The 16,074-nt window shown below is 33.0% G+C and overlaps 6 protein-coding genes across 8 annotated transcripts in view; 3 read left to right on the top strand and 3 right to left on the bottom strand.

Moving 5' to 3' along the window:
- Positions 1-582, top strand: part of Arl8 (ADP-ribosylation factor-like protein 8) — a 5,372-nt gene extending 4,790 nt beyond the window's left edge. Inside the window, exon 4 of the mRNA XM_011302952.1 lies at positions 176-582. Within this exon, the coding sequence (XP_011301254.1) occupies positions 176-296 (121 nt within the window). The 3' untranslated portion in view covers positions 297-582. The remainder of the gene's footprint in view (positions 1-175) is intronic.
- Positions 583-1,456: 874 nt separating this feature from the next.
- On the bottom strand, positions 1,457-3,709 carry PIG-P (phosphatidylinositol glycan anchor biosynthesis class P). The gene has a single exon (XM_011302942.1). The coding sequence runs from the start codon at positions 3,704-3,706 to the stop codon at positions 3,296-3,298; it is 411 nt and encodes a 136-aa protein (XP_011301244.1). The 5' UTR covers positions 3,707-3,709; the 3' UTR covers positions 1,457-3,295.
- Positions 3,710-3,742: 33 nt separating this feature from the next.
- On the bottom strand, positions 3,743-5,072 carry Tcs6 (Threonyl-carbamoyl synthesis 6). Of its 2 annotated transcripts, none has more exons than XM_011302930.1 (3): positions 4,903-5,072; positions 4,702-4,800; positions 3,743-3,890 (listed from the first exon to the last, which is right to left on the bottom strand). In XM_011302930.1, the coding sequence occupies exons 1-3, from the start codon at positions 4,917-4,919 to the stop codon at positions 3,761-3,763; spliced, it is 246 nt and encodes an 81-aa protein (XP_011301232.1). In that variant the 5' UTR covers positions 4,920-5,072; the 3' UTR covers positions 3,743-3,760. The 2 variants fall into 2 exon arrangements, with proteins under 2 accessions (XP_011301232.1, XP_011301224.1); XM_011302922.1 differs by having other exon boundaries at positions 4,702-4,830; positions 4,903-5,068.
- Positions 5,073-5,466: 394 nt separating this feature from the next.
- LOC105265437 (protein SMG9) lies at positions 5,467-8,731 on the top strand. Its single transcript, XM_011302912.1, has 8 exons — positions 5,467-5,746; positions 6,205-6,251; positions 6,587-6,773; positions 6,838-7,137; positions 7,206-7,350; positions 8,113-8,233; positions 8,412-8,523; positions 8,618-8,731. Exons 1-8 carry the CDS (start codon positions 5,577-5,579, stop codon positions 8,694-8,696), a joined length of 1,161 nt encoding a protein of 386 aa, XP_011301214.1. The 5' UTR covers positions 5,467-5,576; the 3' UTR covers positions 8,697-8,731.
- Positions 8,732-8,839: 108 nt separating this feature from the next.
- NC2beta (negative cofactor 2beta) lies at positions 8,840-11,072 on the bottom strand. 2 transcript variants are annotated; one of them, XM_011302902.1, is made up of 2 exons: positions 10,843-11,072; positions 8,840-9,744 (listed from the first exon to the last, which is right to left on the bottom strand). In XM_011302902.1, the coding sequence occupies exon 2, from the start codon at positions 9,742-9,744 to the stop codon at positions 9,241-9,243; it is 504 nt and encodes a 167-aa protein (XP_011301204.1). In that variant the 5' UTR covers positions 10,843-11,072; the 3' UTR covers positions 8,840-9,240. The 2 variants fall into 2 exon arrangements, with proteins under 2 accessions (XP_011301204.1, XP_011301196.1); XM_011302894.1 differs by having other exon boundaries at positions 8,840-9,750; positions 10,843-11,071.
- Positions 11,073-11,137: 65 nt separating this feature from the next.
- eIF3g1 (eukaryotic translation initiation factor 3 subunit g1) lies at positions 11,138-13,925 on the top strand. The gene is made up of 2 exons (XM_011302881.1): positions 11,138-11,251; positions 12,555-13,925. Exon 2 carries the CDS (start codon positions 12,557-12,559, stop codon positions 13,421-13,423), a length of 867 nt encoding a protein of 288 aa, XP_011301183.1. The 5' UTR covers positions 11,138-11,251; positions 12,555-12,556; the 3' UTR covers positions 13,424-13,925.
- The last annotated feature ends 2,149 nt before the right edge of the window (positions 13,926-16,074 follow it).

Below are 16,074 nucleotides of genomic sequence, written 5' to 3'. Positions count from 1 at the left end.
ATTTTTATGCTCTAGTATTAGACAAAAAAATTATTGCATTTCTGTGGAAAAATCTTTAACAATCTGCACCTTTTGGAAGAAAAAATTAAAAATATCTGCAGTGATTAAAATATTTATAATAATTTGATAAGACTCTTCAAGTTGGATATGAAAATTGATGTCATAATTATTCCAGGAATCTCTCTGCAATCCAGGATCGTGAAATCTGCTGTTACAGTATTTCATGCAAAGAAAAGGACAACATTGATATCACCCTTCAGTGGCTTATAGCTCACTCAAAAGGTGGTGTTCGTTAATTTCCATCAGGACTTCTCATCACAAATCAATATATAATAAAAATTGATGAAAAAACATATACCATGGGCGTAATGAAAAAGCTCGGGAACAATGGGGCACACATTCGGGGATGTTTGTGATTCATTTAGTTTTATAGTGCATCAAATAGCGTAGGGGAAAGATTAATATGTGGTATAAAAAAAAATTCATTTTCTTCTCGCTTAAAATCGTGATCGAAGGATGCTAAATACTGAAATCAATTTTTTAATGAAGGAGAAGAATTGCTTAAGTGATGAAGCTCATATTCAAAAACGGCACAATCGCCGATGGCACCTAGTCTGTAAGTGAACAAATGATTTTTTTTCTTTTTCACTTTTCTGTTGATTATGTGCCTAAATGAACTTAGAAGATTAGGTAATTTTTTTTTTTAATCAGTCATACGAATTATTTTTCCAACATCGCTGGAAATAATCGGTTTCAGGGAGAATGTCAAGAGATTTTTTCTAAAAAATGTCTATCATTTCCTAAAATGATCGTTGAATATGTATTTCTGTACGATTTAATTTCATAAACGTTTGTGAAATAATCTACTAGTGTAACTTTTAACTACATAAGGAACTTTAAATTATTTCGTCTGTAACTTTGAAATTTTTACGTTCATTGAATTAAGTCTAAAGATATTTTTTGTTGTCCATGATATTTTATAATGTTCCAAATTTTTTGAAAATTCGTAAAAAATTATCGATTATTCAGATGATTAAACAATTTATAATTACAAATTTTTACTGAACAATTCTTTTGTGGTAAGCGTATAATTATCTGGGTGATGAGTGGTTTAAGGTAATTTTCCTGAGAGATTTACCCTTAAATCTTTTCCTCTTGAATATATTGACGAGAGAATAATTGTACAACTATCGAATTTTGTGCTAATGATTTCATAGAACTAAACCAATACGGGAAGATAAAATAAAGTTCAGAAATTCTCATGGTTTTGAAGAAATTAGGAGGTGATTTTGATTTATTCATTGATTTTTAAGGGTTAAACTTGTGTCCAAATCGTTGCGATGGCTCGTTTTCTCGAAATTCAATGACAAATCGATAGCTCTTCCATCAAGAACTATACCCCTTCTAATTCCGCTTCGAAATTCTCTAACAATAAAATAAATACTTGCCTTTCGTATTCGCCTATTTTTCAACAATTATATTATTCTTTTCAATCATGAGTTCACGAAATTCTAGATGAGACATCACATTTACGAGCTTAGGTAGTACCAGATAGTTATATATATAATAATATAAACAATTACTGAAAAACTACTGACGCATACAAAAATCTCGAGTAATTTTTTTTTCGCGTACGCAGTCTGTAACATGTCTGAATCTAGATGATAAAACAGAAAAATAAATTGAATAATTAATGAAAAAATATTGAAAAATATTGGTTAACCATGTACTACACTCTGGAGACTAAATATTTGTATAATTTAGAATTATTTGTCAAAAAATAATATTAAAAAACGAGCAACTTATTCGTGAATTACCAGTATGACTGTTGTGTTATGTATATATATATTATAAATGCATAAAGTGATTGTAATTGATTTTTTTCATCTAATCATTATTTCAATAATTCATTCATTGGTTACATAATTAATTATAAATCAAATCATCACCAAATTCAATGAGATCCTTAGTAAAATCTTCTCGATTTCAAAATGTTCAAGATATGTTTTTTATAAAAAATTTAATACATAAAATGTTAATCTCAAATTAACACTTTAAAGAAAGAAGGAAGAATTTTTTTAATTAATGGATTATTTTAGTCAGCGGAGTATAAAAATTCATTTACAATATAAAGAATGAATCAAGATAATTTTAAATTCACTGTTCGCATACATGATTTTTACTGACGTAAAAATAATTTTATCACAGTTTTCTCGAGGAACATGAATTGAAATAATTTCATCATTATATGCTGAAGACATTTTGATAACAAGTGATATCATATTGAACCCCTTTTTGGACTGAAAAAAAAGACTTCTCACGATTTCATAATAAATAATCATTTATTGCTCGATACAAGTTCGTAGTTGTTAAATGAACTTGATAGACTTTACTAAAAACATCAAGACTTAAGTAGAACGTTTATATTACGAGTGGAATGAAACAAAAACGCGGGACGAAATTGATCGTCGATCATTTATTTGCAATTATATTTATTTATCAATTGCCCGTATAAGTGCTGTATAATTTCGCTGCACTCATAGTGCATTTTGTGTTTTTTTTTTTACATTGTGGATTGGGGTTGATTCGTACAAAAAAAACTGCTAACAGGATTTTCTGCCCGGTGAAGGTATGCAGAAAGACTCCATAGTAACAACGCCATAAATATTTAACACCTAAATAATGTCCATAAACAAAAAATTTCAGACTGAATTTAGCGCGTGGGGAAAACTCCGAACTTTAATACCCTAGGATTCAGGGGAATGAAATAATTTTAAACAAATTGAGTTACCGCTCTAAATGACAGACAATAGTGATGTTGAATTGAAAAACATCACAATAAAAATACCACAGTTCAAAACTTATACGATCTAAAATATCATAAACTAATAATGGCCCAAAATCAGTATATCAGATGCACAGGGTATGAAAATCAATATCTAAGTAAGCCCAGTAAATAAAATACTGAACAATCAATAATTCCGCAAAACAAATCCAAGAGAAAATAAACGATTGGAATATCGCGACAGGATGACGAAAATGAGAATTGTACTTACGATCATTAGGATGTTTCGAGTACATGCCATTTTTATCAATAACATTTCCCACTGTGATATTTTGATTTTCTGACATTATTGCCAATAATATCTTTCATCGTGATATTTTCCATGATAATATTAAAAACTGAGATATTGTGATGTAATATTTTTACCCTGTTATTTAGAGCGGCCACCACAAATTGAGATTTTCCTTTATAAAAATATTTGAATTCCTCCACGAAAACGATTATTTTGTATCAATGCTGTTTATTAACTCTCTCTTTCAAATATAATCGTCTGCAAACATCAGTGATGGGTAAGTCAGAAACTGGTGGGATGCCTCCAGGTATGTGTTCACTCTGAACGAGGGAATACTGATCCTTTATAGTTCTAATGTCATCAATATCCGGTGTCATCAGCATATTGATCCCCGGATAGATAATAAAGGCGAAAATAGCGATTGCAGTCAATGCCCAAATGGGAATAGCTACTGCCCAATATTTAACTGGCCAGTAAGTGAGGCCGAGTTTTTCGTCGAAGAAATTTTCTGGAACCACTGCCCAAACCAAATACAGGAAGAATAACATATTAGAGCCGATATATAATGCATATCCGTAGACAGAACGAGGTCTGTATGGAGCTGGTGTGTGCTCAGACATTTTTGGCATTCGATGAACTTCGCGATGTTATCTATGATTTTACCAATTTTTAGTGATTATTCATCAATTGTAATGACTATAAACAGGCTCTGGGGGTCCAAATTCAGACATCGTTTGAGTTACCAATGTCAAACTGTCGAAGAAGGACGTGAGACCCACTCGAACTTTTCGTGCCTCTTCTCCACTGAATTTTCTGAAATAATTCATTCATTCTATTTAAATTTATCCTATTCCACAAGGCCATATTACCGGTCCTAGGAAATATCTCACTTCACATGAAGCTGAAATTAGATAATTCACTTTTTGGATAACAGAGTTAAATTCTCATCGATTTCTCATTTTTCATGTTTCTTGTAATTTTTCGGGAAACTCTGAATCAGATTGACGTTAAAAACTTTATCATTATTCAATAACTCAGAAATTCTCAATCATTCATCTATTTTTCTAAATTTTTGGTAAAGTTTTATTAATTATTGTAAGTGTACTGAAAGCGTAAGAAAATTCTTCCAGGATGATACAACTTCCTGAAATATTGAATAATAATAAAACTTGAAAATCATAGATTTCTTCAGGTCAATTTGATTATCGACCCTAGATGATTTTGTTTTATCATCATAACCACTTGGTGAAAGGAGAAAGAAACATAAGAAAAAAATTAATTCTGCAATTTTCTGTTTGCATTTTGTACAGAGAATTCATCAGAACTTTTGATGTAAGGAAAATGTGAATTCCTATTGCTAAAAGTGGGGGTTACTTTCATGAATCATCGGGATTCAGTTATTTAAACGCCTTATACAATAATTTTCCGCTTCAATCACATTAATCAACGAAAACTCAAGTTTTATTATTCTAATAATTGCTAAGTGAATCATCTTAAGCTCTATTGAAAGCTCTTAATGGATTATGATCATTACTTAGGAGCACAACGTGCGACCTTAATCAAAAGTTTATCAAATTATTGGTTGATGAAAAAATACAAGAATGAGTTCCTTCTAACGACTTACACATTCAGAATATTTCCATCGACGACTAAAATCTTTTGAATTCCACTCCTTCTGGGCTCACTGTCAACACTCAGCACTTTGTAGGCAATTTCTGCTTCTCTAGGTGTTGGAAATGGTACAGAAATGTTTCTGTTTAATAGTTAAGGTTAAGGTTCCTTCACTAAATTTAATTAGTGCTTTCTGATTATTTTCAAAGGATACACATCAATATTCTTCATTATCCAGATTATTGTTTGCTTTGATTATTGTATTTATGCGCAGAGTATTTTATCTAATTGTTGTCGAATTTTATCAACAAAGAAGCGCATTCCAATTTTGCCAGAAAATTTTATAATAATACGATGTGTCAAGGTAAGTCTCTGTTTTATCATTCGAGGTGGAAATTACGGTTATTTTCAAAATCATTAGCCAAAGAAAATCAGAGATCACTAATTAATATATTATTTTGTGGCAGCGAGATCGAATTAAATTATCTATAATAATAAACAAATCTGAATTCTCTTCACATTTTTTTTCTCTACTTTCCGGATTAGAAAATAATTTATAAAAAAAGTTTTCTGTTATTTCTACATATAACTTCGCTGAAAATCGGTATTATTATTATTATTATTATTATTATTATTATTATTATTATTGTTATTGTTATTAACCTTAACTAATAATTGTCCAACAAATTTTCCATATAAAATTATCCTGAATTGGAATTCCATTCATTTGAATTTTGCAAGTAACATTTGCAGTTGTTGTGAATTCTCCCATTGGCTGTTGTGATGTCAATACACGAGTGTTTATAACCTCATTTAAACTTCCTAGAATTGGTAACTCATTGCTTGGTGCTATATCCATTATTATGAGTCCGAATGATATAATAATTAATGAGTAAAATGGCATCTAAGAAAGCAGGTGGAATTACCCCTAAGGATCAAGATCAGAAGGAAAATGATGGGAGAGGGCAAATTAAAGTGGTCGATCGTCCTACCTTTATTTTGAAAACGAGAGAGGGTGAGAGCAGAGCTGTGTCACCCAGTCAGAAGAATGGGAGCAGGTAGAGATTTAATTTTGATTGATGATATTTCCTGTACGAAAATTAATTTGAATACTTGGGTTTTTACCGATATCTTCTCTTTTCTATTTTTTATCCATCTCTGGGAAGCCCCAGGTCAGATCCATGTGAAAAAATGTACCGTTTTTGGCATTTATCTTTATTCCATTCATTATTCAATTTATTATTCATAGTCGTGTGTCTATTGTTCTAAATTTTTGGTAATGCTCTAGGAATTGATGCAAAAGTTTTTTGAGAGGATAGGGAAATTTTCCCACTGTGATGAAACCTCGTGAGGCGTTGAATAATATTAAAATATAAAATCGATATATTTTTTCACGGCAATTTTATTCTCGGGTTCTGATTCCGGTTCTCAGAGATTGAGGAAAGACTTCTAAGATGAGAAGATATTGGTGCTGACTCTTTAACTCTCTTTAAATTATTCACATCTATTTTTCCAGTAAAAAAGATGGCGAGACGGTGCAAGCAAGTGTCAAAGCTCCAGAGCGTAAGAATCCTTATTATTCTTTATCATACCATAGATTCTCAAATTTTAGGCAATCAAAATAACGAATTTAATTATTATAAATAATAGATGATAAAAAGGTTATAAATGATAGATGAATTGTAATTTCCCAATCATTCCATAAATTTTTCAGCCGAAGGAGACTTGATGATTTCCTTGCAATTAAAATTTGTAATAATTAATAATGAAGAATGATTTTTAAACCTTAAATAATGATATTATTGAAAAAACATTCGGGAAGCTTCAGATTGAATGAGGCTTGAGAGAAAGTCCTGATGTTATTTGATTGAATTTTATTAATTTTATTCCCTCTTCAGCCAGAATATTATTGCATTCTCCCAACGAAATGACGGGATGCCTGAAATTCATTGACGAAAATATGCAACTGTGTGAGAATGTGCTAGATTATTTACACGATCAACAAGACTTTCTGGTTGTGGGTGTCGCAGGGACCCAAGGCGTTGGCAAATCAACAATTTTGTCTTTGCTAACGTCCAATTATGGGTTAGTATTCTATTTGTCGTATAATGCTTATGTAGACTGATGGAATTATCATATTCTCTTGCAGATCCAACATCTTCGCAGCCCAAAAACAGTCTCATCATGAGAGCGGCTCCAACTGCACGTCTGGAATTGATTTTTACGTCACAAGAAATCGAGTTATCTATTTAGACACACAGCCGATCCTCTCTTGCTCTGTTATGGACGCAAGTGTATCTTCTTTCGAGCAGAAAAAAAATTCCGCCGACTTTGTCAATACGGAGCAGAACCGGGAACTTCAATCCCTCCAATTTATGGCATTTTTATACTCTATATGCCATGTCATCATTTTTGTGCAAGATTGGTTCGTGGATCCAAATTTAGTCAGGTAAAACCTCTCCGTTTCCTATAATTGTTATTAATTAATCATAGATTGAGAAGATTTTAATTTAATAGATTCTTACAAACTGCCGAGATGCTGAAGCTGCCGTCAACTTCCAATCTGGTTCAGGATTATGTTGAATATTATCCACATATTTTATTTCTGCAAAATAAAGCAGAAATACATGACTTTCTGCCTAGTACAATTGAAACGATGAAGGTAATTACAAAACGTTTGCATATAAAATGTTGTATAAAATTCTGTTTTCAATAGATAAATCGAGCGCGTACCTTGGGCTAACTACTTTGCATGTAATTGCATCTAATTGATTTAGTGTTAATTTCCTCTTTGCTGTTTTAGACTAGATGTGAGCAATTCAATGAATATAAAAATTCAAATTAAATTATTCAAGCACTTGTTTTTAGCTTGTTTGTTGAATTTTTCCGTGAAAATGAAATGCATGGGTAACAAAGATTATTATGAATTTTATTTAGACGGAATAACTATATTCTAAAACGTGCCACGTGAATTTCGACATGTTATCATCGATATCTCTGGACCAAATCGATGCAATTAAAGAGTTTAAACGACATTTTAAAGAGCTCGTTCGAAGCTTTAAAATAATTCACAATTTATCCCCATAAATTATATCGCATGCAATGATAATTAGCAATAAACGTAAATTGTTTAGTGTGACCTCACATTGACAAATCGAAAATACTTGGGAAATACAGAAAAATTGAATATAAATATCAAAAAAGTGCGAAATTATATCAAGAGCAAAAGAAAAAGAGCGCGTAACGCACATGGATCTCTTTGTGATGGTGGGATGGATTGGGGGATTTATTGTTGCTAATAAATTAGCAGTTTCCTTTCGAACTGATTCTTTTTTCGTTCTGCTTATTTCACAACTCTTTTTTATTTGTAAAATAGTCCGTTTTGTTAAATGATTAACAGTGATAATTGTTGTTTTTTTTGTAGAATTTCTATAACAAAGTATTCGCAAGCTCCAGACTTCAGATTCATAGTGGACTTGACATGAGCATCTCTTCCACGGGAGGACAACTGAATCTATTCTTAATCCCTTCAATCAAATCTGAAGGTATACATTAGAAACAATTGTAATATTCAAATTGATGCGTAGATTATTGTTAAGAATACAATGCAAAATACAACTCCAATTTTTGCCGACGAACTTATGAAGATGAAGGATTTATGAGCGATATTGTGAGAAATATTAATTCACGATTAATTCATAATTCAAACTTTGAACATTCAAGAAACTCCAAAATTCCACGAGAGCTACAACGACCTGATCGAGAGATTGAGAATTAAAATTCACGGAGTATCTCGTCATCCCATGACCCCAGCAACTTTAACCGAGAAAAACTGGTAAATAGAAGAAAAATGTAGTATGTATGTAATAATATCAAGTTTATTGACACTCCGTTCCATCCATTAAACTATGAATCAATTCCATTCTTAGGTATCACTATGTATCAAAAGTAATTGAAGCCTTGAAGAAGAGCCACCTGTCCTCGGAATACGGTAGACTGATGCCTTAGCTTTCCTCATCAAATCAGAGAGAGAAAAAAAGAAACAGGTACATTCACAAATAATTATACGTAACTCCAATTTATAAAAATATAAACTAAAATCAATCGGAAATGAACTGAAGAAAAATTTTTTTTTTTTACGAATTGATTGTCATTACTAAGACAGAAATTAATTGAAGAATGGAAATTAGTGTTTATCATGATTGAATGCTGAAATGAAATGATTACTTCACATTATGAATATCGATATTCGAAAAATTCCTTGACATTTAATACAAACATCGCTCATTATTAACAAAATGATCAATAGAATTTATAATAAATGGGAATGAATATCAATTGAATTCTGTAGAAAATGTCAGGGATATTTTTAATAAATTCATTCATCTATGAAAAATCTCTTGCCATTTGTTTTTGGATTATTTCCAATGTAATTTATCATTGCCAGTGAAACTTTTTTGCATAAAAAAAAACTCAGTAATGACGAATTACTAATCGCAATTATCACGTAGATGCCTGGAGGCCTTCAAAAAATGGAGAAATTTTCTCAGTTCTATGAATAATCTTCCTGTTCACTGTCAGCCTGCTGCATCGAAGCCATTTGAGCAACAGCTTGCAGCTGCTGCCACTGCTGTTGTTCAGCCACAGCCTGTTCTTCCCTCGCTTTAGCAAACAACTCCTGCTGTTGTCTCAATAATTCCTCTTCAGGTATCCCAAGATTCTCCAAACGAGTACTCTGTCGTCGTCTTTTGGCAGCCACTGCTTTACAATCCCTCAGGACAATTTCGGCTTCAGCACTGTAATCCCCAAATCCCAATTTCTCCAGTGCCTGCAGCACGTGCTCAGCATTTATTGTTTTTTTCTGCTGCTGATTGCATATTTCGTTTGCTTCAGATGAAATCAAGTGGATGAACTCGGTGCAGCAGTTGAGAATCAACTCACGAGATTCGTGGGCTACTCGAACGTGGGGAAGGATCTCTTTGATCATTTTGTTGAGAGAGGCACGTGGTAGGGTGAGGTCGTCATCCTCTGTGGGGGATATTGCTGCCGAGGCCATCTGTATCTGATAAAAATTCAAGACCATTACGTTAAAGTGTGGATTGTCTTTTGATGAAGAAATGAATCTGTACACTGAGAACACATTCATATTTGCCATACACACATTTCTTTGAGAGAATTTAGATTTGAAAAATCGTATTGCACCAATCCATTCATTTTAGAATGATCCTTATCGGATTTTCAAGTATCTACCCTTATGATAAATTATTTTGCATATGATGCTGAATGGATTCATCTAATGATTAGATATTAGATATTTTTTCAAAGAGAATTTCTCGTAATTAAAACAGTCTCAAAGAAATAAAATTTTTGTGACAATCTCCTTTGCAGGTGAAGATTGAATTATAAATGGGGTTTTCATACAACTGCTCAAGAATATTCATTACAAAATAGAAAAGGAAGGGGATCATCATTTCGTCTCTTTTTACTATTCATCCAAAATTTCGTTCAGTTTTCACAGATTTTAAAAAGCATTGCAGTCATTTTTTGCTTGTTTTTCGATCAAAATCTGTACTCTTCGAAAAAAATTCAAATTCAAGTGAAAAACGTATGGTTTCTTTTAAATTAGATTTTCGTAATCAAAGTGATGAATCCCCCAAAAATTTATAGTGTTCAGTCTTTTTTCGTCTTTCGCTATAAAAGTTTAAAACTTTTCGTATTACATGGAATTATTGAAAATAAGTAACTGTTGAGATCAATCCAAAATAAATTGTTCAAACAATATAAAAACAATTAATATCACCTGGGAGTAATAAAAAATTCGGAGAAAAATGGAAATTCCATTCAATCGAAAAGACTTTCGTATTTGTTTAAACAAATTCAAACTGACAATAATCAAATTTTACAATCGCTTATCATTACTAGAAAAAAAGAGGATTTCTGTTGTTATTTATTATCACCATCTTCTACACACCAAAAATTGTTATAACTTATTACTAATAATTCAGGGCGTGAATTCCTATTGCAAATCGACTTCAAAAAAATTCTTATCATGTGCATCATTGTTTCAATTCATTTAGATCAAATTTTCCATATTAAAAACGACAGCTTAGTAAAGTTGACCGATTGACGACGTAAATAATAAAAAATTATTTACCGTTGAACTGACAATAGGTGGTAGGTTATGTTTATGTGAAGGCCTCAGTAGACTGGGCTACACTTCACTGATAATCAATGAATTGTCAACAATTATTGATCCCACTGTTTAATAATCATAACTCTCAACTAATTATGATAATTTGATGGTGTCTGGGATAATCTGGAAACTAAATACGAATTTTCGACCAGATTGTTACTAATCGTGTTTTCGTTAGACTAAAATTACGGAAGAAGGGCAAGTCTGTTTCCTATTGGTCGGCCAAAAGACTGGAGGTCATCTGGGGAAATTGTCGGCGTCCATTTTCGTGTGACTGTGAGCCCATGTGCAAAAAGCTTGACATATTTATCGGTTTTTGAAGATTTAATCCCAGCGATTGGAGCTGTGAAAAAATTTTAACATCAATTAAGTGAGTTTTTCATTTTCTTCACACCTTTCAATAAATTTCTGACGTGTCAGGTCTTCTGTGGAGAAAACCGAAGTATTGGTTACGTTTTACTACGGAATCATTCTCAGTTTTCAAGTATTTCTGTAATTCGTGGGAATTAATTTTTATTGCAAGTATTACTTGGAATTTTAATTAGTGTTTTATTATTCTATAGGGTTTTTTGGAATTAGTGGGTGTAGTTCGGTTTTGGAGTAGGTCTAACCTCAAAATATTTTAGGTTGTGGTGTCGTGACGTCGATAGCCTTTGCATCCTTCGAAATAGTGTCTAAACCTTTTTTGAGTATTATTTTCAAATTTAAATATTTTGTGTTTCAATGGATCATTTTGATAACTTGGGAAGAATTAAGATTCCATGTTACGTTCGAACTGATTGGTTAATGACTCTAATGAATTATGTTTAGAGACAATTTTTAGATAATTTCTGGAGTCTTTTTTCGGAAAAGGTGTGGTGATAATGCCTTTTACATTATTATTTTGAATATAAAATGTAAAATAAAAGGCCACAATTAGTAATTCGAGATTTATATTGAGTCTGAGACTACTGGTCTTTGAAAAACGAGCAATACAAAAAATGACAAAACAATTTTTCAAACTACTCCTCAGTGATAAAACAGTTCAAGTCCATTTTGGGTGTTGACAAATTTTCAGTGATAATCTTGAAGTCTAATTCGGAAAAATATTTATATAACCGGTAGAGCTAATTGAGTTTTTCAAAAAAGGTGATTAAAAAAATTTCGCAATGTCTGTTAGTTTTAGAGATACTCTTAAGAAATTTACCGAAGAGGAAAGTCTCAATCACTTGTCACCTTTTCCCGATTTAATTGTTAAAAATAATGTCATTATCTCATTTTACAAGTGTATATGTATTGTACTTCTTGGTACTTTCATTTACAGAAATAATTGAAGTGTACTTCTATGAATAGCAATGGGGAGAGCCGAGCAAAATGCGGAAAAGCGTTTTTGACTGATTCCCAATCATTTTTTTGTTCCCAAAAAAATTTGTTTGGAAATTTTTGCTCCAGAAAATGTTGGAGACAGTCTAAAAGAGTCCCAGTGTTTTTTCCAAATGTTATTATGTTTTCTGTTAATTATATTGTTGTTTTCTTACATTTTTGATTTCACAACATTCTCAAAGAATGTGCCATTTCTCTTCAATCGCACATTTTTTTCTTCTCCCCTAAATAATTCCTTAAAAGTGATTTGCGAACGGTTCTTTTGAAAATAGGTCCCATAATTACTCTTGTTTTCATGTTTTGTTTTGCAGAAATGCCACTAGCATATGAAGTAAAGTCCTCATGGGCAGACGAGGTCGAAGAAGACGGTGGAGTGTTGCCCGCTTCAACAGAGGTCTATGAAAACGGTTTCAAAGTTCTCACAGAGTTCAAGTACAACGATGATAACAAAAAAGTCAAGGTTGTCCGTACGTACAAGATCGAGAAGCGAATAGTCTCAAAGACGATTGCAGTGAGAAAGAACTGGGCGAAATTTGGAGATTCAGCTGATGACAGGCCAGGCCCCAACCCCGCGACAACCATCGGTGCTGAGGATGTTTTCATGCAGTTTATCTCCAGCAAAGAGGAAGAGAACAAGACAGAGGATGAATCCCTTGACAAATTGAAGAGCATGGGTGACAAGGGAATAGTCAAGTGTCGTAATTGCAATGGTGACCATTGGACCTCGAAATGTCCATACAAAGATACTGTTCTTGCTGGCGGCAAAGTTCCAGATGACAAAAAACCACCTTCACGTCCTGGAGCACCTGAACCTGCACCACCAGCAGGTGGTGAAGCTCAAAAGGGAAAATATGTACCACCGAGCATGAGAGATGGTGGCAACAGGCGTGGAGACTCCATGCAGATGCAGCGACGCGATGATACCACTGCCATTCGCATCTCTAATTTATCTGAGAGCACTAATGAAGCTGATCTTGAAGAACTGGTCAAGCCATTCGGTGTTATACAGAAGCAGTATCTAGCTAAGGATCGAAATACCAATCTGTGCAAAGGTTTTGCTTACGTTCACTTCAAATTTCGAGCAGAGGCTGCCAGAGCTATTAACCATCTCAATGGGTATGGGTACGATCACTTAATTTTGAATGTCGATTGGTCGAAGCCACCGGCACAACAGAATTAAGAGGACTCCTTTTTGGATTTTTGTTGTCTTTAGCTGGGTTTAAATGTGGTAAAACGAATCGAGTATATGTATATTAAAAATATCGAGAGGATTTTTTCTAATTTTGGGAAAATTTTGTTCCTTGAAAGAACAGACGAATATCTCTCAAAGTACTTTAGCAATACCAAGATGATTGATTATCAATAATGATTTTTGTGTTTGATACACTTTTATATCGATGATAGATCTATTATTTACGTGAAGAGTGGATTGAGAAGCAAGTATTTGAGGATTTTTTTAGGACAGATTACTTAAAGTACGAAGAAGAGACCTCTCATTATTTTTTATTTTGCTAAAATTGCTCGTTTAACTGCTGAATTAAATCAGTCATGTAAATTACGTATTGATCGAATCGTTTTATCAATTTCTTCTGATGATTTGATGAAGGGGGTGAGGATGTATTTTAATTATGAAATTGCATATTTGAAGATGAAGGTCAATAAAAATATTCCATTTCATTAAATTCCACTGCAGACCATTCATTTTTTATTTCAATTCCTTGAGCATGATACATTATAAAATTGTTTACGTGTGAAGGTAAACAATTGTGGTATAATATCAACGGATTTGTCAGGTCTTGTTCAATTAATTAACTATTAATTAATTATTAAACTCAAAATTCATTGTAGGAATGGCAAGTATTCATTCATGATTCCAATTAAATGATACAATTTTTCATACGAACATCTGGAAGTTATTCGAGTCGACAGAACGATAACTACAATTTAAAAAATTATAAAGCCCTTGATAAAAAAAAATTTTAATCCGTAGCAGTCCATTTAAACCCGTCAAAGCCAGAACAGGACCAGAAAGGACCGGAATATAAAAAAAAAATAATTCCGTCGATAATTCGCCAGGAAAACGAAAGAAAACGTGAAATTTTACAAAAGAGCAGCGCACATTCTTAATTTCATCAACGGTCGTAATATACTCGTCTTTTAGGAATGAGAAAATAAATATAGAAGTTTTCTAAAGACTTACCGTAACTGTGGTCACAATGGTTTATCATCCCTTCACATACCATAGCTTACTGACAGGCTTATCGGTGGACACCATGTGTCCACCCTAGTAAAATCAGAGAGTCCAGCACTTAGAGTATACCTTCCACAAGAACATGACCCTCCTGTGCACACATCTCTTATTAAAGCGCAAACCCATGAAAGTTAATACGATACACTCGTACAGTGCATTGCATTACATCCTATAGCATTGCGTGCCACCAGAATTTTTTTCCTTTAATTTCATTTCGAAGTTTTCTTTCAGTATAACACCGGACCATAGATTTGCGATCATTCCCCTCGCTTGACCTTCTACAAAGGGCTAGTAATATTTATCATACCTACAGTTGTTGTGTTCACACATAAAAAGTTTTAATCCGCGATAAAAAAGCACGAAAAAAAGAGCTCTCAGAGACGATTCGCGTGATTCGGTTTATCCGCGGTGCATAAAGAAGAAGCGAAAGTTTCTTCTTCAGTTACAACGAGGAATATTTGAGTCATTTATATCACCTTCCTCGCAATCGTGCCCCGTGATCTCTGTGATATTAAAAGTTTTTTTTGCTTGTTCTTTTTTGGCAAACTTTTCTCATTGTTTCTTGGTACTCTCTAAATTCTATTCATACCTGGTCATACGTGCTGGTCATACCTGGAGAGGAGACGAAAATGTTGAACTGTCTGCTCTTTCAATTCTCAATTTTTTATGTAGACGAACCTCGGCGACATGGGGCTGTCGGCAACAAAGAATAATAAATCAGAAAGTCCCAGTCCATCATGAAAATAGTAAAATCGTAATGCCCACAATTAACAAAGCTATTCCCGATGCACTTGTCGCAGCAGTTCCATCGAAAGTTTCTTTTGCCATTTGTTACGTGGCACGTGATATTCCGCGTACGTGTTGTTTTCAAATTTTTCTTTTCGAACTACGATGCCCCCGTCGGGGGGGTGATGGGATAAAAACAGTTATCCATTTTATTTTCAGGTTTTGTTTCCAGGTCTTGTGATCTATCATTACGCTCATCTCTGCAACAAAAAATATTTGAATAGAAAATTGGAGGCGACAATCTGTCTCCGAGGAGAATATAATGCGGAATTAATCAGGAGGAGAGGGGAATGAATGCAAATGGTTTCAGACTGTCTTTTCCCTTTCCTATAGAATTTTCTCTTCCTTCCATTATTAGACCAATAACGTTTTCACAATTATGGAATTTTTAACTCAAAGACTATCTATCGAACGTCGACTTTAATTTAAATTTAATCTTTACCTAAAATACATTAAAATTTGGGATCGGTTTTTTTGTTGCGGGAAGCACTTGAGTGGACATGAAAAAATAATGAAAAAAAAGAGGGAAAATTATTGAAGGGCGCTAAAGATCGATATTATCTAAAAGGGATTTACCAAGTTTGCTAAAAAATAATGAAAAATACGTAGCTTACTATTGCATCTAGCTGTCACTCAATCTTCTGGAGAGCAATGGTAAGCTGCGTAATTTTTATTATTCTTTTGTAAACTTGGTAGATCCCTTTTGAACAATATCGTTCTTTAACGCCCTTCAATAATTTTTCCTCTTGTTTGCTTCCGAACGGAAACATTGCAATCGTTCGATTTTTCGATTC

The sequence above is a fragment of the Fopius arisanus genome, unplaced genomic scaffold (assembly GCF_000806365.1).
Source record: "Fopius arisanus strain USDA-PBARC FA_bdor unplaced genomic scaffold, ASM80636v1 scaffold00002, whole genome shotgun sequence".
NCBI classification, from domain to species: domain Eukaryota; kingdom Metazoa; phylum Arthropoda; class Insecta; order Hymenoptera; family Braconidae; genus Fopius; species Fopius arisanus.
The sequence above is the reverse complement of the archived record's forward strand: the minus strand, read 5'-3'. Positions and strand labels throughout refer to the sequence as shown.

Coding starts and splice junctions, on each gene's coding strand:
- PIG-P (XM_011302942.1), bottom strand. CDS start 3,706: ATGCCAAAAATGTCTGAGCACACACCAGCTCCATACAGACCTCGTTCT.
- Tcs6 (XM_011302922.1), bottom strand. Junction 3,891..4,701: donor GATGGAAATATTCTGAATGT/GTAAGTCGTTAG, acceptor GAATTATTTCAG/AAAATTCAGTGGAGAAGAGG.
- LOC105265437 (XM_011302912.1), top strand. CDS start 5,577: ATGAGTAAAATGGCATCTAAGAAAGCAGGTGGAATTACCCCTAAGGAT. Junction 6,252..6,586: donor AAGTGTCAAAGCTCCAGAGC/GTAAGAATCCTT, acceptor TTCCCTCTTCAG/CCAGAATATTATTGCATTCT. Junction 6,774..6,837: donor TTGCTAACGTCCAATTATGG/GTTAGTATTCTA, acceptor ATTCTCTTGCAG/ATCCAACATCTTCGCAGCCC.
- NC2beta (XM_011302902.1), bottom strand. CDS start 9,744: ATGGCCTCGGCAGCAATATCCCCCACAGAGGATGACGACCTCACCCTA.
- eIF3g1 (XM_011302881.1), top strand. CDS start 12,557: ATGCCACTAGCATATGAAGTAAAGTCCTCATGGGCAGACGAGGTCGAA.